This window comes from Sciurus carolinensis, chromosome 1, assembly GCF_902686445.1.
Source record: "Sciurus carolinensis chromosome 1, mSciCar1.2, whole genome shotgun sequence".
NCBI classification, from domain to species: domain Eukaryota; kingdom Metazoa; phylum Chordata; class Mammalia; order Rodentia; family Sciuridae; genus Sciurus; species Sciurus carolinensis.
Genome location: NC_062213.1, coordinates 526,162 through 551,934, shown reverse-complemented (window position 1 = coordinate 551,934; position 25,773 = coordinate 526,162). Strand labels below are relative to the sequence as shown.

The window sequence follows — 25,773 nt, the reverse complement described above, 5'->3', positions numbered from 1 at the left end:
ACATGCATATATACACACATATATACATACATGCACACATATGCACATATACATATATACACAATATACATATATACACATGTATGCACATATGCACATATATACACGCATACACACATACATATATACATATAGACACATATACACATAAATATATGCACACACATATGTCGCCATCCAGTGGGACATAAAGACACATACACCTCAGATTGTCATGAAGCAGCTTCTTTTTTCAGATCCCAACAACAACAACAAAAAAACCCCCAAAAGCAGTCTCACCCTCAACATATAAACAGTCTCATGCATAAGCAATTTCGATCAGATATGTCCACCCAATCCTGTTAAAGGTCAAGCAATCACGAGCTCAAGCATACATGTAGCCAGTTGTAACAACTTCCTGTTATTCTCCAGGCATACCAAGCACGCCCTTTGGCTCCCTGCCAGCCCACATCTCCCCCTGTTTGTTTATAAAAAGACCTGTACCTGTCTTAGGTTGTCCATGACAGAGCAACATCCGTACCCGTCATCGGAAAATGAAGCTTATATCTTCATTCCCTGTCTTAGATTGGTATGAGCTCTTCACAAATATTACCCGTCTCTGACTACTGGTCTAGCATAGCCAAACTTGGGGGGAGGTTCCCACATAACCTGCTAAGTCGTAGGAGCCATTTGGGAAGGGTGCTAAGTCAGGAGAAAAGGGTACAGTAGGTAACCCTAGTGTGGAATTAGTGGTAAGAATAGGAGGATATAGATTGGAAGAGTTAGTAAGGGGCAAAGGGCAAGGCCACGCCTTTACTATCCCCCATAGGTAACGCACAGCTCCTCCATTAACATGGTGAGGGATCTTCAACAACAGCAGTTGGAGGAACTTCCACATCTTCTTGTTGTTCTTGGTTTTCTATTGAGGAAGCCTTGACTAATCTTTCAGGCACCCAAATTGGCGATTGTGTGTGTCCTGTGGGAAAACACAAACAGATCCTCGGGTCCAGATTAATACCGGATCTGGGCCTTTCCATTGTCCCAATAGAATGTCCTTCCAGAGCACTTGAGGTAGATGTTTTTTATTAGGCTCTGAATGACGGTCAGCAGCCAATCGGCCCTCAGAATCGAGATTTAAAAAATTTAAAATGAACAAGGCAACAGATAATTTGTCTTTTGGGAAACTGTCTGATGCCCCTATTCCCCCTTTTTGTTTATAAAGCATGTTTTTAAGTGTTAAATGGGCACGTTCAACAATGCTTTGTCCAGTAGGATTGTAGGGAATTCCTGTGACATGTTGAATACCAAAGGTGGAACAAAATTGTTTAAAGGCCTGGGATGTATATCCAGGACCATTATCTGTTTTAATTTGTTTGTGGGCCCCTAGGATGGAGAAAGAATGTAAACAGTGTGTTATTACATCTTTGGTTCTTTCCTCCAGCGTGAGCAGAGGCCATAATAAATCCTGAAAAGGTATCTATTGACACATGGATGAATTGTAGTTTTCTAAATTTGAATAATGAGTTACATCCATTTGCCAAATATGATTGGGCTGAAGCCCTTTTGGATTTACTCCTAACGAGGGGTTAGGAATAAGTGTAGCACATTTAGCACAAGACTTGACTATGTCCCGAGCTGTTGCCTTAGTAATCTGATAGCGTAAACATAGAGTAGAAGCATTTACGTGAAATTTGGAATGAAAATTTTTTGCATTTTCAAGTGCATCAAAGATATGTGGGTCTCTGGTGGCCATGTCTGTTAAATCATTGTGTAAACTTAGAGGACCTGGAAGGCCAGTATGAGCCTGAACATGCCCAATAAAAAAAAGACTTTTTCTATCCCAAATAAGTTTTTGTAAAGATTGTAAATACTTAGTGATGGTGGAAGTGAGGGAGAGCAGATCAGTTAATTCTAAATTTTGAATAGCATTAACAACGTATTTGCTATCAGAGAATAGGTTAAAAGCTCATGGTGGATTCTGAATACTTCTATAGCTACTAATAGTTCTGTTTGTTGTGCAGATAGAGTATTAAACAGCAATGTTTCTGTAACATTATTTACAGTAATAGCACCCGTACCATTTTTTGATCCATCAGTAAATATAAGGGTAGCTCCTATAATAGGTTCTTTTTGGGTGACTTTGGGGAAAATTATATGATGTTGACTCCAAAATTGGAGAAAGGATCAGATGGCAAATGATTGTCAAACACAGCAGAGGTACTAGTAAAGACTATAGCCCATGAATTTGAATTATTAATAAGATATTGTATCTGATCAGTAGTATAAGGAGTAGTTATTGTCAAGGGATGTGACCCAAAGGTGGAAAGGGATAATTTTAACGCCCTAAGGATTAATTCTGCCACAGATTCAGTAAACAAGGATAAGACCTTGTTAGGGGCATAATTCATGTGAACCCATAGAATAGGACCCTTTTGCCAAAACACTCCTGTGGGTAACTTATTTGTGGCCAAGACAATGAATGATAAAGGCTTAGCTAGGTCAATACGATCAAGATGAACCTTTTCCATAGCTGTTTCAACAAGCTCGAGAGCTGTTCAAGCCTTAGGGGTAAGCACCCGCTTAGAAAGGGGGTCAGAATCACCTTTTAGAGTGTCAAACAGGGGGCCCAAACTTGAAGTGGGTAAGTGAAAGTAAGGTCTAATCCAGTTAATGTCACCTAATAGCCGAGATTCTACATCAGCCCATTGTCTGCCCCCCCCCCCCGGGTGTAGCAAATACATGCGCCCCTACAACTTGGAAAAGAGTGGTGACCTGGATTATACACCGGAGGGTGTGGCGTGGTAGGGACTAAATGCCACTGAGAGAACTTCTTTTCTAGCTCTGTCTCAGATAGTTCCTGTTCTTCAGAGTCACATCCCTGTTCTGAGTCTGAACATCTACTTTCTCTTTCAGAAGCTCGACTTGATTGTTCTTCTTTTACAGTTTCTAATATCTCTTCCCCTTCTCTTAACTGTTCTTGAAATTTTGGTTCCCTGGAAGTCAGACAGAAATGAACTAATGTCCATATAGGCAAAGTACCAAGAGGGAGAGGTGTTAAGAGAGCCTTCCATGCGAATCCGTGAAATTTAAACAGAAACCAAACAAGAAAAAGTAACAAAAATATTAACACAACTAACACCTTACACACATTCATTTACTACAGGACATCCTTCGCTGTCTCTTGGGACAGCCTTCTGTTAAGTTCCCTCACTAGGGGAGCCTTCCATTAGTACTTAAAACCCACTGTTTCCTCGAATAGGGAAACCTGCTAGTTGACTGCTAGTTGACTGTGCTAGTGAAAATTTTTCTCCTTTATTACTTACCTGAGCGCTCACCATTCCCCGTACGGGCCACCAAATGTCGCTGTCCAGTGGGACATAAAGACTCGTACACCTCAGATTGTCATGAAGCAGCTTCTTCTTTTTTCGGATCCCAACAACAACAACAAAAAAACCCCAAAAAAGCAGCCTCACCCTCAATATATAAGCAGTCTCATGCATAAGCAATTTCGATCAGATATGTCCACCCAATCCTGTTAAAGGTCAAGCAATCAGGCATACATGTAGCCAATTGTAACAGCTTCCTCTTTTTCTCCAGGCATCCAAGCACGCCCTTTGGCTCCCTGCCAGCCCACACATATACACATATGTATACATATATGTACACATATATACATAGACACACATATACACACACATATATATGGACACAATATTAGTTGTAGGTGGACACAACACCTTTATTTTTATGTGGCGCTGATGATCGAACCCAGAGGCTCAAATGTGTTAGGTGAGTGCCCTTCCACTGAGCCACCACCCCAGCCCCACCTGGGTTGCATTTGAAGCTCTTGCCACATCTGTCACATCTATGGGCTACTGTCTTCTGTAGAATTTTTGTGACTTTTTAGGCGATGAGTGTCGACTTGAAGTTTCTTCCACATTCATTACATTTCAGGTCACCCTTTCAGGGAGCAGTTCCTCATGGGATATGGGCTTTCTCCCAGGGGGCCTTCCTGAAGCATTCCCTGAAGGTGCTCCAGCAATTCCTTGCCTTGGGCCTCAGCAGGAAACTCTGAAGGAGTGTTTCCAGTGCTCTACATGTGGCAGTCAGAAGCCTCCACTCCTTAAAAGCGTCCTTCCTTCTCAACCCCTGTTGAGCTGCATTAAGGAATCTGAAAGGGAAACGAAAGGAATAAAAGACACCATTTACTGTGGGGACCTGGACTTAGAGTGACGTCAAGCAGGAAACTCGCTCATGCCAGGGGGAAGGGGAGGGCACAGCGTGATAAGGAAGAGGCCTGGCCGGAAGGGTGAGGCAGAGCCACACCGAAGTTCTCAGAACCACGGGTCAGGGGTGGGAGCTAGGAGAGGACCCGCTGCAAGGAGCCTGAGTAGTTACTGGAACGAGGTCACCTAACGACCCACCACGTGACTCAAGACTCGCACTCCCTCTGCAGCAGTGGGCCGGACCAGGCCATCCATGCCACCCTTGGGCTGTCACCAGTCATGGCCAGAGCTTTCCCTGCCTTGGCCTGACCCTCAAAGGTACAGTGCTGGCCTCCCATTGGTCCAGGGAAGCCTCGCCCCCTCCCTGGGGCCAGGCTTCTTCCTTCCCTTGTTCTTCCCACAGCCTGTTCTTGCGGGTGACAGTCTCTGAAAGTGACATGACTGCCTTCCCCAGAGCCCCCCTCCCTGCACACCTGGGCAGGGCCCTCTCTGTCCAGTCTCAGCCTGGCCTTTTCTTCTCTCCTTTCCAGCTGGGACATGTCAGGTGTAGGGCCCGAAGCTCACCTGGAGGAGGAGGAGAGAGCCCACATACGCCTGCTGATCCAGGTCTGCCAGGGCAGGAGAGGGGAGGGCAGGCTCAGCCAGTCCAGGCGGGAGGGCCCAGGGCGGGGAAGGGTGCGGCCTCACATGCTGAGGGGTGGAGGGAGTGGAAGGGCAGGTGGGGCGCAGAGCAGGGCTCACCCCAGATCAAACTCCCAAGGTCTCCAGTGTCACACAGTTGTAGATTCCTGCTGGTGAAGACCTGGGTGCTTCCATCCCTCCCGTGAAATGCACAGCCACTGTGCCAGCTGGCACTGACCCTGAGACAGAATCCTCTGCTGCCCAAGGACCTTGCTGGTCAAGAGTCCCAGAGCTGCCCGTGCTGTCTTGGGAGGGGTCCAGAGGGTTCTGCAGGGAAGGGGACTGGGGCCCTGCAGTCCCCACCTGGCAGCACCCTGCAGGTGGGAGGGGCTCCTCTGATGACACTGCCACGGGCAGGTAAGTTCACTGACGAGATCCTGGAGGTGACGTTAACAGGCACCGCTCGAGGTCAATCTTAAGACAACCTCTTCATCTCTTACTTGAAGGATTATGGAATCAGTCCTTCAAGAAGTGACTGATGTCCACAAGGTGGCCAGGGTCAAGCAGAGCCCATGGGAAATACTGACAGCACACAACAGGGTCATGGTCTCATTGACCTCTGCCTGCCTGGCACCTCATAGCCCCAGCTTCAAGGGGACAGGATCACCCCGGCCTGAGGCTTCTTCAGGCCCTGTGGCTGGACAGGTGGCCATAGCGTCTCCAGAGGAACCTGGCCTTGGGATGAGACTGGGGAAAGGTGCCAGGCAGGGCCATCCAACTCCAGTGAGGACCAGGAATTAGCCTCCATGTCCTCTGCAGGGGAAGCGGCTTGGTCAGCCTGACACCTGAGTGGTAGTCCTGCCTGGCCCATCTGTCAACACTGGTGTCTGTGCCATTCACTCTGCTTCCTATCTTCTTTCTGCTTATCTCGATGTTTGATTAAGGAAATCTTCCAGCAGAACCAAGTCAGGAGAGCAGTGAAGGCCATGCGTGTGCTCCCCTGGGGTTCCACAGCTCCTGCCTGCCCGCGGGTCAGGACACAGCTTGGCAACAAGGCTCTCACCTGCACCACACACCATACCCCGTACCCTCCACAGCAGCCAGGCAGGACTCAGCCTTCCCTGCATCTCAAAAACACCCAGGAAAGTTTTCAGCAGACCAGGACCAGCAGCCACACCAGATGCCCGGTTATCCTCTTCAGCATCTTCAATAGGAAACAGCCCTCCCGTACTTTTTGATTGATGTCCCTCTGTGATATTGACTTCTATTTTCTAGACAGGGTCTTGTTGTTGCCCAGGCAGATCTCAAACTCCTAGGCTCCTAGGCTCAGGTGACCCACCTACCTCAGTCTCTTGAATACTTGAGAGGACAGGTGCACAAGTGTGCCCAGATGGCATAAAAGGTCACCACCTGGTCAGTCCTGGAATTCTCTCACAGTGAGATCCAGGTTGTCCCCGGTCCCCTGTACAGGTGGCCTTCTGAATCCTCAGGTTTCACATCTGCAGTTTCAACCAGCCATGGATGGCAAATATTTTGGGAAAAATAAGCTGCATCTGGGCTGGGTGCAGTGGCCATGCCTGTGATCCCAACAGCTCAGGAGGCTGAGACAGGAGTATCTCGAGTTCAAAGCCAGCCTCAGCAACTTAGAAAGGCCTTGTCTCAGAATGCTGGGGATGTGGTTCAGTGGTTAAGTACCCCTGGCTTCAGTCTCTGGTACCAAAATAACAATAAACAACAGCAACAGGGGTTGTGGCTCAGTGGTGGAGTGCTTGCCTACCGTGTGTGAGGCACTGGGTTTGAGTCTCGGCACCACATACAAATAAAAAAATAAAAATAAAAAGGCCCATCAACATCTAAAAATATATGTAAAAACAACCAAAACGACCTGCCTCTGTACTGAATGAGTATGGACCTCGTCCCCTGTCATTGTGCCCTAACCAGTACAATGTGACACTAATCACAGTGTTCACACCTACCAGGTATTGCCAGTAGTCCCGAGACGAGTCAAAGCAAGCAGACGCTACCCCTCTGTAAGAGAGACTGTGCGTCCACACGTTGGTGCTGCAGGGCCCCTGGGACCAGCACCGCTAGCTCCTGAGGAGGCAGGCAGGGCACTGCGGCGAGAGGTGTGGAGGCACGTTTCCAGCTCAGCTATTTCAGTGTGGGTTGTTTAGGGTCTGCTTTTCTCCTTTGATCTTTCCGAAAACTCTACACCAACATCACCCATGAAGGTGCGCTCCAAGCCAGGCCTGCCTCTCCCACCCTCATGCTTCTCTCACAGCTGCCTTCCTCCCTAGTTACCATTCTCAGCAGTTTCTATGCTACTTTTCCTGTATTTGTTTGTTGATTGGTGCCAGGGATTAAACCCACATCCCTGAGCCCTTTTAATTGTTTTGAGATAAATTGCTGAGGCTGATCTTAAACTGTGATCCTCCTGCCTTAGCCTCCCAAGCTGCTAGGATGACAGGTGTGAGACACCATACCCAGCCTGTGTTTATTTTTGTAAAAGTGAAAAATACACATTCAATTCCCTTTCCTTTTTCAGCTAGGAAGAAATGTGTTGTGTGGAAGAACTATTCTCTGCCTGCTGGTCTCTAGGGCAGACCTCTGCCCCCTTCACAATAGGATGGGGCCGCCTCTGCTTAGGGCTGCTTTTGCAGTTTTGGGAATACAAGATGGTGGTGCTCTGGAGGGCAGTGGATAGCACTATGGCCTAAGTCCCACCTGTCCCATTTCTGCCTAGAACAAGCCACAAGCCCAAGCTAAGAACCCTGGCAAAAGGGGGCCTCTTCCAGCTGCTAGTTGCTGTAGGGTCAGGAGGCACTCAGATGCACAAAGCAGGGCATCCCTGCCTGCTCCAGTGCTCAGGCCACTCCAAGTTCTGGCTTGTGCAGAAACCACTGAGAAATCGCATGCCCAGAGATCCCCAGGTCTCTCAGTGGGTTCTGACGTGCGAGGCACATCCCACCAACTGAGTCACACCACCCTCCCCACACCCACAGATTTGTTGGCAGGCATTCCCTGGTCACCTGGCTCTCCTGTTTGGGGAGTTCCTGTTTTTACACATATTTTTCTATTGGAAATGTCTGGTCTGTCTTCTCTTGCTGATCTGTGCATGTTCTCTGCCTCCCACTTGCTGCTTGTTCTCTGGTGCAGTGGCCAAGGTGGCCACTCTGGCTGTCCACTCTGCCTCCAGAGCTGGAGCTCTCTCCTCCTCCTCTCTATTGCTGCCCTCAGCATTTCTCTTCAAACTGCCTCAAACCTCAGAGCAGGCCATCCCAGGGCTGGGGATGTGATTCAGTGGTGGAGCATTGGTGGTGCATGCCGGTAATCCCAGCTGCTCGGTAGGCTGAGGCAGGAGGATGGCAAGTCTGAGGCCAGCCTCAGCAACTTAGCAAGACCCTGTCTCAAAAAATATAAGGGTAGTGATGCAACTCAATGGTAGAGCACCCCTGGTTTCAATCCCTAGCACTTCTGGAAAAACAAAACAAAAACACAACCAACCCCACCAGAGGCTCCCAGGGCACTGTGTCACCTGTGCCCCTCCCTTGTCCACTCTAGTGTCCAGGGTATTCCCCAGGCTTCTCCTGACCTGCCACCCTGTCCTGTGCCACATGGTCCTTGCCATGCTGTTCCAAGGCCTGTTGGGCTCCACCTGGCAGTAACCTCAGAAGGGTCTCCCTGACCCCAAAGGTCAGGCTGTCCAGCGTCAAACACTCCTGCTACCCAAGCCCCACTTTCCTGTCCCCCCTTGTTTAGTGTGCTCAACATCTGTCCTGCCTCAGAGACAACACTCCAGGAGAGGAGCCCAAGCTCCTGCATGGGCCCAGCACTCTGCCAAATGACCAGGAGGCTCTTCAGGCCCCTGGAGGACTTGCTGGGTAGAGAAGAGCTGAGTGGAAGGCACCAGCTAGGACAGAAAGCTGGTGCGCTGTTCCCAGCTCCCAGGCAGTGGTGAGGCACCTGGGAGCTGTGAGGATGGGGCGGAGGACAGCAGACAGGATGAGCAAAGCCTCAGCCACAGACCCTCCACCCCCTGACACCCTGACAGGAGCATGGTGCTGACCCCTGGGCACGTGGATGAGAGCAGCTGTGGTCTCAGTGCTGGGGAGCACAGGCAAGGCTGGCAGAGGCTGGAGCACACATGGAGTCCTTGGATGCAACAAGGAGGGTCCTCTGCCTCAGCCACAGGGGAGGCAGGCAAAGCACAAAACCCAGGAACTCCCAAATGTCGGGGTTGCGTATGGGCCCCTGGCCCTAGGTGGAGCCTGGCCAAGATGGCGCCTGGCAAGCTGCCAGTGCGGTTGGAAACTGCTATTCTGCACGCAAACAACTAACTTCACCTTGAGGAAGTCTCAGTAATTGGTCAGGGCCTCTGCATGATTCTTGCGTGATTCTTAGGTGCTTCAAGTTATACCCATATACGTCTATGTTCTCCCCACATATCATGAATATTCTAATTAGTTGATATAACCTATATAAGTGACAATAACTTCCCTAAAAGAAGAAGAAGAATCTGCTGTTAATAAAGAAGCTTGCCACCCATCACGTCTCCGGGTCGTTCTTGCTGGCGAGAGCGACACCCAAACACACTGCAAACAGGGGCTCTGTGGGAAAGTGAGAGGCTCTGGTGGACTGCAGGAAGGGGACAGCCTTCCCCAACGGGAGACCTGCTGTCTCCTCCACTCTCAGAGGAGCATACGTGTGCACCAGAGGCTGGAGACAGCTGCTGTCTCCTCCACTCTCAGAGGAGCGTACGTGTGCACCAGAGACTGGAGACAGCTGCGGTCTCCTCCACTCTGAGAGGAGCGTAGGTGTGCACCAGAGGCTGGAGACAGCTGCTGTCTCCTCCACTTTCAGAGGAAGTTACGTGTGCACGAGAGGCTGGAGAAAGCTGCTGCCTCCTCCACTCACAGAGAAGCGTACGTGTGCACCAGGGGCTGGAGACAACTACTGTCTCCTCCCCTCACAGAGGATCGTAGGTGTGCACCAGAGGGTGGAGACAGCTCCTGTCTACTCCACTCACAGAGGAGCGTACGTGTGCACCAGAGGCTGGAGACAGCTGCTTTCTCCTCCACTCACAGACAAGCATACGTGTGCACCAGAGGCTGGAGACAGCGGCTGTCTCCTCCAATCTCAGAGGAGTGTACGTGTGCACCAGAGGATGGAGAGAGCTGGTGTCTCCTCCACTCACAGAAGAGTGTACGTGTGCACCAGAGTCTAGAGACAGCTGCTGTCTCCTCAACTCACAGAGGAGTGTACGTGTGCACCAGAGGCTGGAGACACCTGCTGTCTCCTACACTCTCAGAGGAGCATACGTGTGCACCAGAGGTTGGGGACAGCTGCTGTCTATACTCTCAGACGTGTGTACACGTGCACCAGAGGCTGGAGACAGCTGCAGTCTATTCCACTCACAGACAAGCATACGTGTGCACCAGAGGGTGGAGACAGCTGCTGTCTCCTCCACTCTCAGATGAGCGTACGTGTGCAGTAGCGGCTGGAGACAGCGGCTGTCTCCTCCACTCTCAAAGGAGTGTACGTGTGCACCAGAGGCTGGAGACAGCTGCTGTCTCCTCCATTCTCAGAGGAGCGTACGGGTGCACTAGAGTCTGGAGAGATAGTGTGTCTCTTCCACTCTCTGAGGAGTGTATGTGTGCACCAGAGGCTGGAGAGAGCTGTTGTCTCCTCCACTCACAGACGAGCGTATGTGTGCACCAGAGGCTGGAGACAGCTGCTGTCTCCTCCACTCACACAGAAGTGTACATGTGCACCAGAGGCTGGAGACAGCTGCTGTCTCCTCCACTCACAGACGAGCATATGTGTGTACCAGATGCTGGAGACAGCTGCTGTCTCGTTAAATCACAGAAGAGCGTATGTGTGCACCAGAGGCGGGAGACAGCTGCTGTCTCCTCCACTAACACAGGAGTGTACGTGTGCAACAGAGGCTGGAGAGAGCTGCTGTCTCCTCAACTCACAGACAAGTGTACGTGTGCATCAGGGGCTGGAGACAGGTGCTGTCTCCTCCACTCACAGAGGTGTGTACGTGTGCACCAGAGTTTGAAGACAGCTGCTGTCTCCTCCACTCTCAGAGGAGTGTATGTGTGCACCAGATGCTGGAGACAGCTGCAGTCTCCTCCACTCACAGACAAGTGTACGTGTGCACCAGAGGCTGGAGACAGCTGCTGTCTCCTCCACTCACACAGGAGTGTATGTGAGCACCAGAGGCTGGCGACAGGTGCTGTTACCTTCACTCACAGAGGAGTGTACCTGTGCACCAGAGTCTGGAGACAGCTGTTGTCTCCTCCACTCACATAGTAGCATAGGTGTGCACCAGAGGATGGGGACAGCTGATGTCTCCTCCACACTCAGAGGAGCGTATGTGTGCATCAGAGGCTGGAGACAGCTGCTGTCTCCTCCACTCACACAAGAGCGTACATGTGCACCAGATGCTGGAGACCGCTGTTGTCTCATCCGATCCCAGGAGCGTACGTGTGCACCAGAGGCTGGAGACAGCTGCTGTCTCCTCCACTCTCAGAGGAGCGTACGTGTGCACCAGAGGCTGGAGACAGCTGCTGTCTCTACCACTGTCAGAGGAGCGAACGTGTGCACAAGATGCTGGAGACAGCTGCTGTCTCCTCCACTCTCAGAGGAAGGTACGCGTGCAACAGAAGCTGGAGACAGCTGCTGTATCATCCAATCACAGACAAGCGTACATGTGCACCAGTGCCTGGAGTCAGCTGCTGTCTCCTCCACTCACAGAGGAGTGTACGTGTGCACCAGAGGCGGGAGACAGTTGCTGTCTCCTCCACTCACAGAGCAGTATATATGTGCACCAGAGGCTGCAGACAGCTGCTGTTTCCTCCACTCTCAGAGTAGTGTACGAGTGCAGCAGAGGCTGGAGACAGTTGCTGTCTCCTCTACTCACATGGTAGCGTAAGTGTGCACCAGAACCTCTAGACAGCTGCTGTCTCCTCCACTCTCAGAGGAGCGTACCTGTGCACCAGAGGCTGGAGACAGTTGCTATCCCCTCCACTCTCAGAGGAGTGTACGTGTTCAACAGGCGCTGGAGAGAGCTGCTCTCTCCTTCACTCTCAGAAGAGTGTACGTGTGCACCAGCGGCTGGGGATAGCTGCTGTCTCCTCCACTCTCAGAGGAGCGTATGTGTTCACCAGAGTCTAGAGACTGCTGCTGTCTCCTCAACTCACAGAGGAGTGTACGTATGCACCAGAGGCTGGAGACACCTACTGTCTCCTCCACTCTCAGAGGAGTGTACGTGTGCACCAGAGACTGGAGACACCTGCTGTCTCCTCCACTCTAAGATGAGCGTACGTGTGCACCAGAGGCTGGAGACAGTGGCTGTCTCCTCCATTCTCAGACGAGCGTACCTGTGCACAGGAGTCTGGAGATAGAGGGTGTCTCCTCCACTCTCAGAGGAATGTACGTGTGCACCAGAGACTGGAGACACCTGCTGTCTCCTCCACTCTCAGATGAGCGTATGTGTGCACCAGAGGCTGGAGTCAGCTGCTGTCGCCTCCCCTCTCGGAAGCGTACGTGTGCACCAGAAGCTGGAGACAGCTGCTGTCTCTTCAACTCACAGACGAGCGTGTGTGTGCACCAGAGGCTGGAGACACCTGCTGTCTCCTCCACTCTCAGAGGAGCATACGTGTGCACCAGAGGCTGGGGACAGCTGCTTTGTCCTCCACTCACAGACAAGCGTACGTGTGCACCAGAGGCTGGAGATAGCTGCTGTCCTCTCCACTCACAGAGGAGCGCATGTGTGCACCAGAGGCTAGAGACAGCTGCTGTCTCCTCTAATCACAGAGGTCGTACATGTGCACCAGAGGCTGGAGAGAGCAGCTGTCACCTCCACTCTCAGAGGAAGGTACGTGTGCAACAAAGGCTGGAGAATGCTGCTGTCTTCTCCACTCACAGAGTAGCGTACGTGTGCACCAGAGTCTGGAGACAGCTGCTGCTCCTCCACTCTCAGAGGGGCGTACATGTGCAGCAGAGGCTGGGGATAGCTGCTGTCTCCTCCACTCTCAGAGGAAGGTACGTGTGCAACAAAGGCTGGAGAATGCTGCTGTCTCCTCCACTCACAGAGGAGCATACGTGTACACCAGAGGCTGAAGACAGCTGCTGTCTCCTCCACTCACAGAGGAGCATACGTGTGCACCAGAGGCTGGAGATACTGCTGTCTCCTAAATCACAGGCAAGCGTACATGTGCTCCAGAGGTTGGAGACAGCTACTGTCTCCTCCACTCTCAGAGGAAGATACGCGTGCACCAGCGGCTGGAGACCGCTGGTGTCTCCTCCACTCTCAGACAAGCGTACGTGTTCAATAGAGGCTGGAGTCAGCTGGTGTCTCCTCCACTCATAGAGGATCGTACGTGTGCACCAGAGGCTGGACATAGCTGAGTCTCCTCCACTCTCAGAGGAAGGTACGTGTGCACCAGAGGATGTCGACAGCTGCTGTCTCCTCCACTCTCAGAGGACTGTGTATGTGTGCACCAAAGGCTGTAGAGAGCTGCTGTCCCCTCCACTCACAATCAAGCGTACGGGTTCACCAGAGGCTGGATATTACTGCTGTCTACTCCAATCACAGAGGACTGTATGTGTGCACCAGAGGCTGGAGACAGCTTCTATCTCCTCCACTCACAGAGTAGCATACATGTGCACCAGAGGATGGGGACAGATGCTGTCTCCTCCACTCCAGAGATTGTACGTGTGCACCAGAGGCAGGAGACAGTTGCTGCTCCTCCACTCTCAAAGGAGCGTACGTGTGCATCAGAGGCTGCAGACAGCTGCTCTCTCCTTCACTCTCAGAGGAACGTACGTGTGCACCAGAGGCTGGAGACTGCTGCTGCCTCCTCCACTCTCAAAGGAGCGTACGTGTGCACCAGCGGCTGGACACAGCTGCTGTCTCATCCTCTCTCAGAGGAGCGTACTTGTGCAACAGAGGCTGGAGACAGTTGCTGTCTCCTCCACTCACAGAGGAAGGTACGTGTGCACCAAATGCTGGGGACAGCTGCTGTCTCCTCCACTCACAGAGGAGCGTACATGTGCACCAGGTGGTGGAGACATCTGCTGTCTCCTCTACTCACAGAGGTGTGTACGTGTGCACGAGTCTGAAGAGAGCTGCTGTCTCCTACACTCAGAGAAAGGTACGTGTGCAACAGAGTCTGGGATCAGTTGCTGTCTCCTCCACTCTCAGAGGATTGTACGTGTGCACCAGAGGCTGGAGACAACTGTTGTCTCCTCCATTCACAGAGGAAGGTACGTGTGCACCAGAAGCTGGGGACAGTTGTTGTCTCCTCCACTCACAGAGGAGCGTACATGTGCACCAGAGGCTGCGGACAGCTGTCTCCTCCACTCTCAGAGGAGTGTACGTGTGCACTAGAGGCTGGAGACAGCTCTTGTCTCCTCCACTCTCAGAGGAGCGTACGTGTGCACCAGAGTGTGGAGACAGCTGCTGTCTCCTCCACTCTCAGAGGAGTGTACGTGTTCATCAGAGGCTGGAGACAGCTCCTGTCTCCTCCACTAAAAGGGGATTGTACGTGTGCATTTGATGCGTGTGGAGGGAGCTCTGTCGCCTTCACAGTCAGGGGTCCCAGGCTCAGGGTTGGAATTCCTGTCAGCTGCGAAAGGCCATTCCAGGAGTACTGGGTAAGCCCCTGGAAGGATGGGATGCCATTTCCTTTACCAGGATGCGGGACATGGAGCAGGGGAACAGTGCCTGTGACAATGACAGGAACAACAGTGAACATTCACTCAACATTCTGCATCTCAACCAATCTTTAATTTCACAGCCACTGACACCAGTTGATGACGGTCTGATATTGTGCAGATTCTTTCTCGGTGGACTAGAACTCACATCACCATTCCGTCACCAAGATCACCACTGAGAAGACCCAGTTATGTTGCTCATAACAGTCCCAGTTGGTCCTTTGCCTGGGAACTCCAGTATTCTGGTCTACCTCATTTCTCAACTGTGTCCAGTGTACATGTACAATAAATCATCCCTTCTGCTGTTCTAGCTGAAGAATCAAAAACAAAACAAAACAAAACAAAACAAACAAAAAAACAAAAAAAACACTTAAGGGTTGCCAAGCTTTTTCAAATGGAACACCTCTGATGCCAGGCCCGGTCTCCATCTCCTGCCCCAGGAGGTGCCCAGGGGAGGGACTCAGTCTCAAGGACTCTGACAGGCAGGCAGGTGTCACCCTTGGGGGACTCAAGGAAGTCCTTCCAGAGGTGGAGGAGACTGGGCCTTCCAGACTCAAGAAAATCCATTGGGTTTTAGCAAAGGAAGAGCTTTAATAGAAAATGAAAGATAATCCTTCTCAGAGCAGAATGCAGACTATCTAGAGAACAAGACACAATTTCAGGCTCTTCTTTTACAGGACATCTGGCAAGGAATGGCATGGAAGGTGTGTGGGAGGCAGAGGGAGGAGGCCCAGCAGCCTCCCAGTCCATGTAGGTCCATGCCCACTGGCACTCAGCCTGGCCTGTCATGGCCTATCCTGGGCAGACAGCTTGGTCCCCTGCCTGATGATCTGCACCTAAAGTGACAGGCTGTCCCTGCTTGGGGAAAACAAAGCCAGACCCTGGAGACAGTAGAAACAGGCTTACTCAGTAACCACTGCAGCAGAGGAAAGAGAGGTCTGTGTAAAACTGGGCTCGACTAGGACCCTTGCAGAGAAGCCTGGGAGAGTAGGGAGCACAAAGGCAAAGGAAGGTGGAAATGGCAGAAGAGACCAATGAAAATAATAAAGACAAGCCCTCCAAGCTGGATAACTGATGCTCATGGAGCCTCCAGCAGGGTGGCAGTGAGTCCACCCTCTCAAGGGACTGGCAGCAGGGCAGCAGTCTCCCTGCATGCTCCATGTCAGCATGGCCCTAGACCCTGAGGCAGAGGTCTGTGCACAGTGAGCTTACTGAGCCCTCGCTGCCAATTCGTCCGAGTCCTGAGGCGAAACAGTCACATCAACACCACATTCTGAGGCAGAGTCACCACCTAGACAGGGAGCCAGTGACACTGAGCTGGCACCCAAAGCTGCCCTGGAGATGGAGTCGAGCCTGCAGGTACTCCACAGAAAGGTGGTTACGTCCGCAGGGACAGGGCAGTCCCTGAGCAGCTCTGAAGCACACTGCAGGCTCAGAAGAGGGTGCAAACCCTGACCAGCTGGGAAAGAGCTCACCTGCCTCCAGAACACACTTACAGCTGAGGGACCAGCGCCGTGGGCCAGGACAGAGGCCAGTACTGCACTGGGCCTCATGCACCTTGAGGAGGCCTGTGCACGGTGGTCTCAGATGCTCGGAGACAAACTCGAACACACCCCACCTGTTGGTCAGATGCACCCGAGTGGCTGGTGCCACGGTGAGGCCCTGTCAGTCATGAGCTGTCAACAGCCCAAGCCTCCCCATGCTGTCCTGTGAGCCAGGAGTGTCAGGCCCCCGTGCTTCACACAGATCCTCTCGAGGAGGGATCTGTGCTGGAGGGAAAGTCCCAGGTGAGGGAGTCAAGCCCAGGGCCCAGCAGGGCAGGCTCTTGCTGCTCACCATGACGCTGGACCCCCCATCCGTTTCTCAGCTGACATGCCCGTGCACCCCCCTGACCCTTCTCCTCTGTGTGGCCCCAGGTGGCACACAGGAAAGCCACTGCTGTAAGTTGCCTGCCATCTCCAGATCTATGGAGGAGCAGGGGGTCTCCATGGCTTCCAGAAAGGGCACACTCTTGGGCTCTCTCAGTCCTTCCAGTTTCTGGTTCAGGCTGAGGAGCTTCAAGGAAATGTGTCCTGCAGCACAAACCCATCCTGACCTCTCCAGGTGTGTCCCCTGAAGAGTAGAGCACTGGACCAAACAAGATGGTCCTCCAGTCCAGGGGTCCAGGCCTGTGTCCACCAACTGGGGCATGGGCTGGGGGTGTGCAGTGCAAGGGGAGAGGTTCACGAGTGCTTATCCTCTGCTGGGGACAATAAGATGTGTACACATCAACAGGACATATTTTCAGGTAAGCAAAAAGCTCCACGTTTCAGGGAGACCAAGATATCCTGGGTCACACAGTCAGCTCCTGGACAGCAGGTGTGACTTCAAGACCTTGCCATATCACCAGCTTCTGAAGTGTGCTCCATGAATGCCAGCCACACCCACACTCAGGGACAGACTCAGGACCCAGCCTGCCTCTCAAGGGGATAGGGCCAGCCCTGGGTGGCTCTAACCAGGGATGAGTTTTAAGAGAAGTTGCCAGGTAAAGTAGTCAGAAGTGAATTCTAGGCATGCCACTTCTGGACACCTTCTAATATCAGTGCAAACACATCCTCATTGTTGAAGCCACTTTGAGGTGACTTCCTTAACCTGCTGTCTGGCAGGGCTCGCAGGGTCTCCTTCAAGCTTGCTCCTCATCTGCAGGTCCTGGGTTCTGCCCTCTGTGAACTCAAAACTACAGACTGCACCCTGAGTGTGAGGGGAATGGGCTTTATTTAATGGGCAAATAAACATACATTTTGCACGAAGCCGGACATTCTTAAGAGGGCAATTCTGAATCTATCCCAACACTCTACTTTCCTGCCAGTATAAATGACCTCACATAACATGAGCAAGTTGAAGCTGCAGGTTTACTCACATCTATTCATTCCTACAGGTGCGTTTTCTGATGTTGTGTGAGCCTTGAACTGCGGTTAAAAGCTTTGCCACAGTCATTACACTTGTAAGGCTTCTCTCCGGTGTGAATCCTCTGGTGTATGATCAGGTGTGAGCGCCACCTGAATATTTTTTCACAGTCACCACACTGGTGCAGTTTCTTTATGGTGTTAACCTTTTTACGGCTCACAAAGGTGGAACCTTCCAAGGTATTCCCATATTCATAGTACCACTGGGCTCTCGTGTGTATTCTCTGGTGTTCAATAAGATAAGAGCTCCGACTGAAGGCCTTTCCACATTCGCTACACTCGTAGGGTTTCACTCCCGCATGAATTATCTGGTGTTGGAAGAGGGTTGAGTTTTGACTGAAGGCTTTCCCACATTCAGTGCACTTGTAGGGCCTCTCCCCGGTGTGCACCCTCTGGTGGATGGTGAGCTGCGTGCTCATGCTAAAGGCCTTCCCACACTGGAGGCACTCATAGGGCTTCTCTCCCTTGTGGATCCTCTGATGGTAGATGAGGCTGGAGCTCTGGCTGAAGGCTTTCCCACAATCATGGCACACGTAGGGCTTCTCTCCAGTGTGGATCCGCTGATGCTGAATGAGGTGCGAGCCCTGCACAAAGCCTTTCCCACACTCATCACATTTGAATGGCTTTTCTCCGGTGTGAGTTCTCTGGTGGCGAATGAGTCGTGAGCTACACCCGAAGGCTTTTGTGCACTTGTTGCATTTATAAGGCTTCTCTCCAGTGTGAATCAGCTGGTGCTGACTCAGGCGAGAGATCCACCTGAAAGCCTTCCCACACTCATCGCACTTAAAGGGTTTCTCCAGAGTGTGACTTCTCTGATGTGCAGTGTGGCCTGGGCCCTCAGAAGCTCTAGGCATCTGAGACCGCTCCCCAGCGTGCATCCTCTGGTGCTGAGCTAGAGTTGAGCTCTGGCTGAAGGCCTTGCCACACTCCTTGCAGGGGTAGGGTCTCTCTCCAGTGTGAGTTCTCTGATGTCTAACCAGCTGAGACTGCTGGCTGAAGGCCTTCCCACACTCCCGGCAGCCATAGGGCCTCTCTCCTGTGTGGATCCTCTGATGATGGATGAGGCTTGAGCTCTGACCAAAGGCCTTCCCACATTCCTCACATCTGTATGGTTTCTCTCCAGTATGAATTCTCTGATGCTGAATTAGTTTTGAGCTCAGGCGGAAGGCTTTTCCACACTCCACACACTTGAATGGTTTCTCTCCAGTGTGGATTCTCTGGTGCTGATTGAGCTGTGAAGACAGCCTGAAGACTTTCCCACACTCCTCACACTCATATGGCTTCTCCCCACAGCAGTTACTTCGAAGTTTCCCCTGAAAACAGCCAGATAATTGTTTTTGGCATTCTTGACAGTAGTTAGGCTTCTCCTGCATACTAACTTCCTGGTGTGCAGCCAGGTCTGGAGTGTGTCCAAAGCATCTGCCACATACCTGGCATTGCTGTGACGACCCCTGCACGCCAGCTCTCTGACCTTTACCAGGCTGATGGCCAAGGCCACTGGCCCCCAGTTCCTTGTGTTCCTGCATAGTGTCCTTAGTCAAGGTCTTAGGAGCCACAGTCTCTTTATTCGAACAGTGATTCTGGAAGAGGGAGCCTCGCAATGTCAGCACAGGGCTGCTTGGATGTCTCTCTAACCAGACCTCAGAACTGGAAGTGTCTGCACAGCCAGGACCCTGAGGCTTTAGAAGGTCCATGTCCTCCTGCTCATGGGAAGGCCTAACAGCAGAATCTGAAATAAACAAGAAATGAAAATGCTCCTTATATACTGAGCTCACAGAAGGACAGAGATTGAGGTGGTGGGAGGGCCAGCACTTCCTAGGGCAGGCTGCAGGCAGCATTGCTACACACCCCAGGGTCGATGTCTACGAGGAGAAGTCCCTGGAAAGGCCTCATGACTCGGCTTCATTCATGCTTTTCAGTCAACAGTGATGAAGTGCTCCTCTCTGCTAGGCAGGGTGCTGGGAGCTGCATGTCCTAAGAGGGGTCTGTGAGCAGAGGGGCACCCCAGGGGCACCACAAAGGGGATGTCCATGAGGACACACAGTGAGACTGGACAAAGCCAACCTGAGGGTGGAAAGTTTACCAACAAGGATTCTCAGAAGGGCTCAGAGTCCCTCGCATTCCAGCTGGTGAACAGGGAGGTAGAAGAGGGTCTGGTCTGTGAATGGAAGGAAGGGGCAGGAACAGGAGACTGAGGCTGTAGAGCTGTGGGGGGCTTACCTGGGGAGCCCAGAAGAGGTAGCGCCAGATTGCCCAGGGCTGCTCTCTACCTCTTGCACCTGCCACTCCTTGCTAGGCTAGAAGCTGAGTGCCACACACAGCAGACACACTGACTTCCCTTTGCCTGCAGCAGGGTGCTGGAGGGTCCCACACGCACCAGCACCCCAGAAGACCTTCCTGACTCTGCTTTCCTTCTGGACTCTGCTTCAGGCTCCCATCCTGCTCTAACGTCCCAGAGGGCACCTCTGCTGAAGCTACGCTTCTCCGTCGTCATCATCACAACACAACCACACAGTCACAGTCACAGCCAGCCTGCTTCCACCCATGGCAAATTCACAGCTCTGCTCACTCCTAACCAATAGTGGTTGGGTCTCCAACTTCCTGTGATCTCCATGTCTTCCAGGAAGGGCTCCCATCTACTTAGCTCTTCTGCATACAGGGAACAGATCCCAGTGGTTCCTAATTGGTCTTCCACAATGCAGTGAGGTCAGCAGAATCCCCACCCACAGGGAAGCAGACTGGCTCAGAGCTGAGCAGCCTGCACAAGGCCATGCTGATGAGGACAGTTCTGGAGTCATTAGGCAGCTCTCTCCCTTCTCAGCCTTACAGCAAAGCTGCTCCCTGGGCAGTGCTTGCTCAGCCCTCCTCCCAAGCCTTCCTCTGCCTGGAGGTGAGAAAGCAAGACACTAAGATCCCCAGCAAGTACTGTTCCTGCTCTTCCCCCTGCCAGAAACTCAGGCCCAAAGGAGAGTGAGGTGCATCCCTGGCATTGCTAAGCCAGGAACTGCCCAGGCCTCTGGCTGCATAGAATCAAGCCTGCATTTGGTCACACAGCTCACAGCCACTTGCAACCACTGACCAAAGGACCAAGACATCACAGACCACTTGGTTATGCTTATATTTTCCAACCTCTGGGTCCCTGTGCTTACATCCCCAAGAGGCTTGATATCCATTTCCCAGTTCTTCCCCCACCCTGCACAACACCAGGCCACAGCCCCACCTTGTCCTGCTGCCCAGCCTCCCACAGTTTCCTGCCCAGCCCTTTTCTTTCTGACTCTGACACTGACAGCTCTGGCATGGCACCCTTGTAATTAAAGTTCAAGGCCCTCTCCACTTCCCTGGAACACAAAGGTCCCTCTCCAACAAGTTGGGAATGGCAAGCACTATGAAAGCAAGATCTCTCTAGAGGAGAGACCCACGTCTTCCCAGAGCAAAGGCACAGTAGTGCCTGGCTGATGACTCTCCTGTCACTATCTGGGGACAAGGAGCTAGGAGTCACACATCAGGGAGCTCTGACGGTAGGCAAGGGCATGGGGAGGGACTGCTGCAGACTCTGCCCCTGGTCACTGTTCCCTCTAGTCCCCTTCGATATCTGAGGCCAGCTGCACCTGCCGGGGACAAAAACTTGCCTGGGCATTTCCTTTACTCTGTGCCTTCTGGCTTCCCAGGGAGGATCAGAAGGAAATTCTGTAGGAGGGACAGAGGGGAATGTGGAAATGGGGTCACTCCACATATAGTTTTATTTAAGATAAGGGTGTCAGGTGGCCCCTAATCCAACAGGAATGGTGTTCTTATAAGGCGCTGGCCACGTAAAGGAATGGCACATCTACAAGCCTAGGAACACCAACAACTGCTGCGTGAGGTACCCAATCCTGGAAGAGGAAACAAGGCCAAGTCCTGCAGACTTCTGGGCTCCACAGTCATGATACATTTGTTGTTGATGTGTGGTGCTTTGCTGCAAGCAGCTGCAGGAGGCCAATGCACAGGGGTCTGATTTGAGGGGCTTGGTTCCCCAGGCCCCAAGAAGTTAGAGACAGCAGCTGGGGAGGGAACTACCTCAGGGACACATTTGCCTGAGTAGAGGCTTTGGAAAGCCAAGTTTAATGCTTCCTCAGATCCACAAATTTGTGCCTTTGTTCAATAAGGATATTAGTAGAATTAGAAATTGAACAAAATATGCACAACTTCAAAAACAAACTTTTTGCTGAATGCATAGGCGTTCTGTGTCCTTAAAGTTCTGTGGTGTAGTCTCCCCAAAGGCAGCCCCACACCTGTCTGTGCTTCCTTCCAGCACTGTCCCTGCCTGTGGGGTCCCACCTATGGCTACTCCTCCCCAAAGCCTCTCTGTTATGGGACCTATACCTCACCTGTGTGGGCGAACCATGGTACTTCTGTCCCCTCCACTCCCTGCAGGTCGATGACCCATGGCTCTTGTCCCTGTTCCAACCGGGAGATCAGCTCAGGTTTGAAGACCAGGAATCCTGCTGTGTGTAGGCAGAGAAGGAGATGCTTGGAGCATGGCCAGTGCTTGACATTCCCTCAAAATAAAAAGGGTGAGTTGCCCTAACAGATATTAATACATACTAGCCAGAAGCAGTGATGCACACCTGTAGCCCCAGCCACTTGGGAGGCTGAAGCGTACCCAAAACCAAAGCAATGAAACAAAAACACACCAAGAAGGAAGCTGGCCCAGACTCACAGGAAAGAATAGTGCAGAAACACACCACTTCATATTTTAAAAGCATCAAGGGGAAAAGGAGATTGTTAGCAAATCATAATGGTTCAATGCTCAGACAAAAATAAAACAGCATTTTTACTTAACTCCAACACAAAAGTGGAACCATGATATAAATGAGAAAGAGAAACTATAAAATTCACAGGAGAAAATGCAGGCTATCTCAGTGAGCTTGAAGTGGGAATAACTAATAATACCTCAAAGGCACAACCTAAAGACAAAACCCAAAGTTCATTATGTGAAAATCTGACAGGGCTGGGGATGCAGCTGAGTGCAGAGTGCTTGCTTTGTATGCATGAAGCCCTGGGCTCAATCCCCAGTTCTGAAAAAAACAAAAAAACGGACCAGCGTTACCAAACACGAGAGAAGGGTAAAGATACAAAGTGAATCTGTGTGGTGTTATCACCTTTGATATATTATAAGACAGACTTTGTATAAAATGCTTTCACAGCTCTAACCCTTGAGGACATCTTAGAATTGAAGTCAGCAGCCTTCCAGCAACCTGGTAGCAGATGTGACATGCCACTGCTGGCCACACACATGAACCTGGCCACACATGCTCCATTTATTTGCTCTGTACACTGTCTTCAAAAAACTTATTCTGGTCAGGCATGGTGGCACACACCTATAATCCCAGTGACTCAGGAGGCTGAGACAGGAGGATCACAATTTAAGGCCAGCCTCAGAAACTTAAGTGAGGACCTCAGCAACTGAGTCAGATCCTGTGTCAAAATAAAAAATAAAAAGGGCTGGGGATGTAGCTCAGCAGTAAAGTGTCCTGGGTTCAATTTCCAGTACCAAAAACAGAAGAAGAAAAAAAAAGTTAATTTAGTAGTTTAGGAAAAAAGCCCAGACTCACAAAAAAGGAGGCTTTATTAACTCCTGGAATTTTACCTACCCAGTGAGGGCTGAGTCACCTGATATGTGCAAAGTTTGGAACCAACCCAGTACTCACAGGTTTGAGTCCCCTGCTCAGCCCATGAGGGCCTGAGCACTCAGCCTCCCCAGCCTCTGATGCAGGTCTGGCTGTGTGGGCGCTGACTGACTATGAGGGGAGGGGGCCCAAAGTGCCACCTCACCTAGTCCGGCCACGCTGCTGTGGTTCTCCAGCATCACCTCCCTGTAGAGGGCCTTCTGGCCAGAGTCCAGACACTGCCACTCCTCCCGGGAGAAGTGCACAGCCACATCACCAAATGTCACCGCCTCCTGAAAGGACACACACCAGCACCCCAGGGATCCCTGGGTGCCAGCCCCATTCTTGCACGGCATCACAGCATAATTTAGGCAGGTGCACCAAGGGGTTGGATAAGAGTTGCCCAGTTCCTTCCTCTAAAAATCCCAGGAAAGGGCAATTTGAGGGGAGAGGAGGGACCTGGCTCTTGGTAACCTTAGGATCCTTCCCTTCATGAGCCTCAGCTAGGCCCTGATCTGGCAGAGGTTTGCTCACTGCCTCAGGGATGGGACCAAAGGGCTACCTGAGCCTGGTAAGAACCACAGTGAGGGCTGAGGCTGGGTCTGGGCCCGGCCGGGCCCAGTGGGCAGGGTAGAGGCCCAAAGTAGGAGGTGGAGGCTTCCCAGGGCAAGTGTGGGAATGAAGGCAGTCAGGCTTCCTACCATGAGGCTTGACGGGTGTTGTTCACTGGTCCTGGTTGGGACACCTGCTGGAAATTATGAAAGGGTCAGAGGTCAGTGTGGTGGAAGCTCCCCAACTTCCAGGAAAATCAAGGCAGTACTGCGTTCCATGCACAACAGGCACATGGGTTGGATTGTGGCAACCCTGGTACATGTGGCCCTTGAAGCCTTGTACATCTTTCAGTGTTTGCGTATGATGTCAATCAGTTCACAAACATACCAGGAGTGGCTGGCATGTACCACACACTCAAGCAGGCAAAGGGGAGGCAGCAATGAATGCACAATCACCCTACCTTCATGGACTAGTCTAGTGGAGGAAAGAGCAAAATAACCACTAAATCACAACCATGATAGTGCCAATGTAGGGAACTATGAAAACCTTTAACTAGAAAACTGATTTAGGCTGGGTGCAGTGGCATATGCCTGTAATCCCTGTGACTCAAGAGACTGAGACAGGGGGATTGTAAATTCAAGGCCAGCCTCAGCAACTTAACAAGATCCTCAGCAACTTAGGCCACAATTCAAAATAAAAAATAAAAAGGACTGTGGGTGTGGTACAATGGTAAAGTGCTCCTGGGTTAACTCCCCAGTACCAAACAAACAAAACTGACTTGGTCTAAGGGGTCACTTCACCGGGGAGCTAAGCCAAGGTGATTGTAGTGGGGAGAACACTCCAGGCAACATGAACAAAATGTGCAAAGGGCCTGAAGCAATCAAGAATGAGGTTGAAGGAACTAGGGAGGGTGGATCATAGGCAGCAAGGCAAGTAGCAACTGCAGGTTGGAATACACAAGCCAGGATGACGGACTGCAGGGAAGATAGGATCAGATCAGGAACCCTGCCCCAATGTAAACTCCAGGGTCCGGATACAGCTGGTATCTGTCACCAAGATGGCACCAGCCCCAGGGATCTAATCTGATGCAGCTAACACCTCACTAATCAGCGACTTTTGGACCCTCACCAGGCAGTCCCCTGAGAAGTCAGAATGGGAAATGTTTCCTAGGGGAGCTTTTGGCCCAGAAAATGGTCCCAGGCAAAGGGCACAGGGAGGATGACCTGTGCAGCAGTGCCCATTGGAGGGCGGTGCTCCCTTGGCGCCTGGACATGAAGAATGCAGCTGCCAGGGCTGCAAGAGGGGTATCCTACAGAGAAAGTCAGGCCTTGAGAGGCGGCCAGAACTCAAAGACAGTCTAACCCACCCAAGGCACCGACTTCTGTGCCACTGTCACCGATTCGAAGCCTTGCAGGAGTGGAAAGTGAGAGGGAAAGACAGCGCCCTAGAAAGAGTGATTATGCGGGAAAACCAGGGAGCGCCCGGCGGCCCAGGGCGGCGGGGAAGGCGCAGTCAGGACTCGCCTTACTCAGGCAGGACGCCCGAGTCCGCGAGCGACCTGAGGAGGCTGCGGGGTTCGGCCACTCGACTCCGCCTCCCGCCGACAGGGTCCAGGGCGGCCGCTGCCCGACCATGGCCTCCGCCAGGCGTTCCCCGCATCTGCACGCTGACCGCGCTCCCCTCAGCAGAGGCCAACCCAGCCCGCCGCACCGACTCACCCTCCCGGAGGCCAGCCCGAGGCCCGCAAGCGCGCGACGCCGCCAGAAACGAGCCTCGCTCACGCACCCTGCCCACTTCCGGCCGTTCTGGTCCGCTCGGAGGTTAGGCCGTCTCGGTGGTTCCCAGCCCTGCCTCCCGGGTTTGGGCGGAAGGGGCGGAGCCAGAGCCCAAAGAAGAAGCAAGGAGCTCGAGGGAGAGGCCAGGGTCTGTGGAGGGCGGGACAGGGCCACGGTGGGTGGGACTTACCGGGAGGGCGGGACAGGAGCCTGGCCCAGGCTGGACCCCGGGGAGGACGAGGCTCGGGGCGGGGCCGGGAGCCTGAGAGACGCCGGGGTGAGAGGAGGGCGTGGCTGAAAAAAG

At 52.2% G+C, this 25,773-nt stretch overlaps 1 protein-coding gene and 1 long non-coding RNA gene across 14 annotated transcripts; both read right to left on the bottom strand.

The window, feature by feature from the left end:
- Positions 1 to 3,723: 3,723 nt before the first annotated feature.
- On the bottom strand, positions 3,724 to 6,442 carry LOC124959651 (uncharacterized). The gene is made up of 3 exons (XR_007103980.1): positions 4,947 to 6,442; positions 4,679 to 4,769; positions 3,724 to 4,150 (listed from the first exon to the last, which is right to left on the bottom strand). It is a non-coding gene; the product is annotated as an uncharacterized LOC124959651 (long non-coding RNA).
- A 7,837-nt stretch (positions 6,443 to 14,279) lies between these two features.
- On the bottom strand, positions 14,280 to 25,515 carry Znf7 (zinc finger protein 7). 13 transcript variants are annotated; one of them, XM_047567485.1, is made up of 5 exons: positions 25,413 to 25,515; positions 23,844 to 23,890; positions 23,309 to 23,468; positions 21,862 to 21,978; positions 14,283 to 19,223 (listed from the first exon to the last, which is right to left on the bottom strand). In XM_047567485.1, the coding sequence occupies exons 2-5, from the start codon at positions 23,844 to 23,846 to the stop codon at positions 17,461 to 17,463; spliced, it is 2,043 nt and encodes a 680-aa protein (XP_047423441.1). In that variant the 5' UTR covers positions 23,847 to 23,890; positions 25,413 to 25,515; the 3' UTR covers positions 14,283 to 17,460. The 13 variants fall into 13 exon arrangements, with proteins under 13 accessions (XP_047423478.1, XP_047423485.1, XP_047423441.1 ...); XM_047567551.1 differs by lacking the exon at positions 23,309 to 23,468 and adding an exon at positions 21,124 to 21,181 and having other exon boundaries at positions 25,413 to 25,468; XM_047567498.1 differs by having other exon boundaries at positions 14,284 to 19,223; positions 23,309 to 23,435.
- Positions 25,516 to 25,773: the final 258 nt, after the last annotated feature.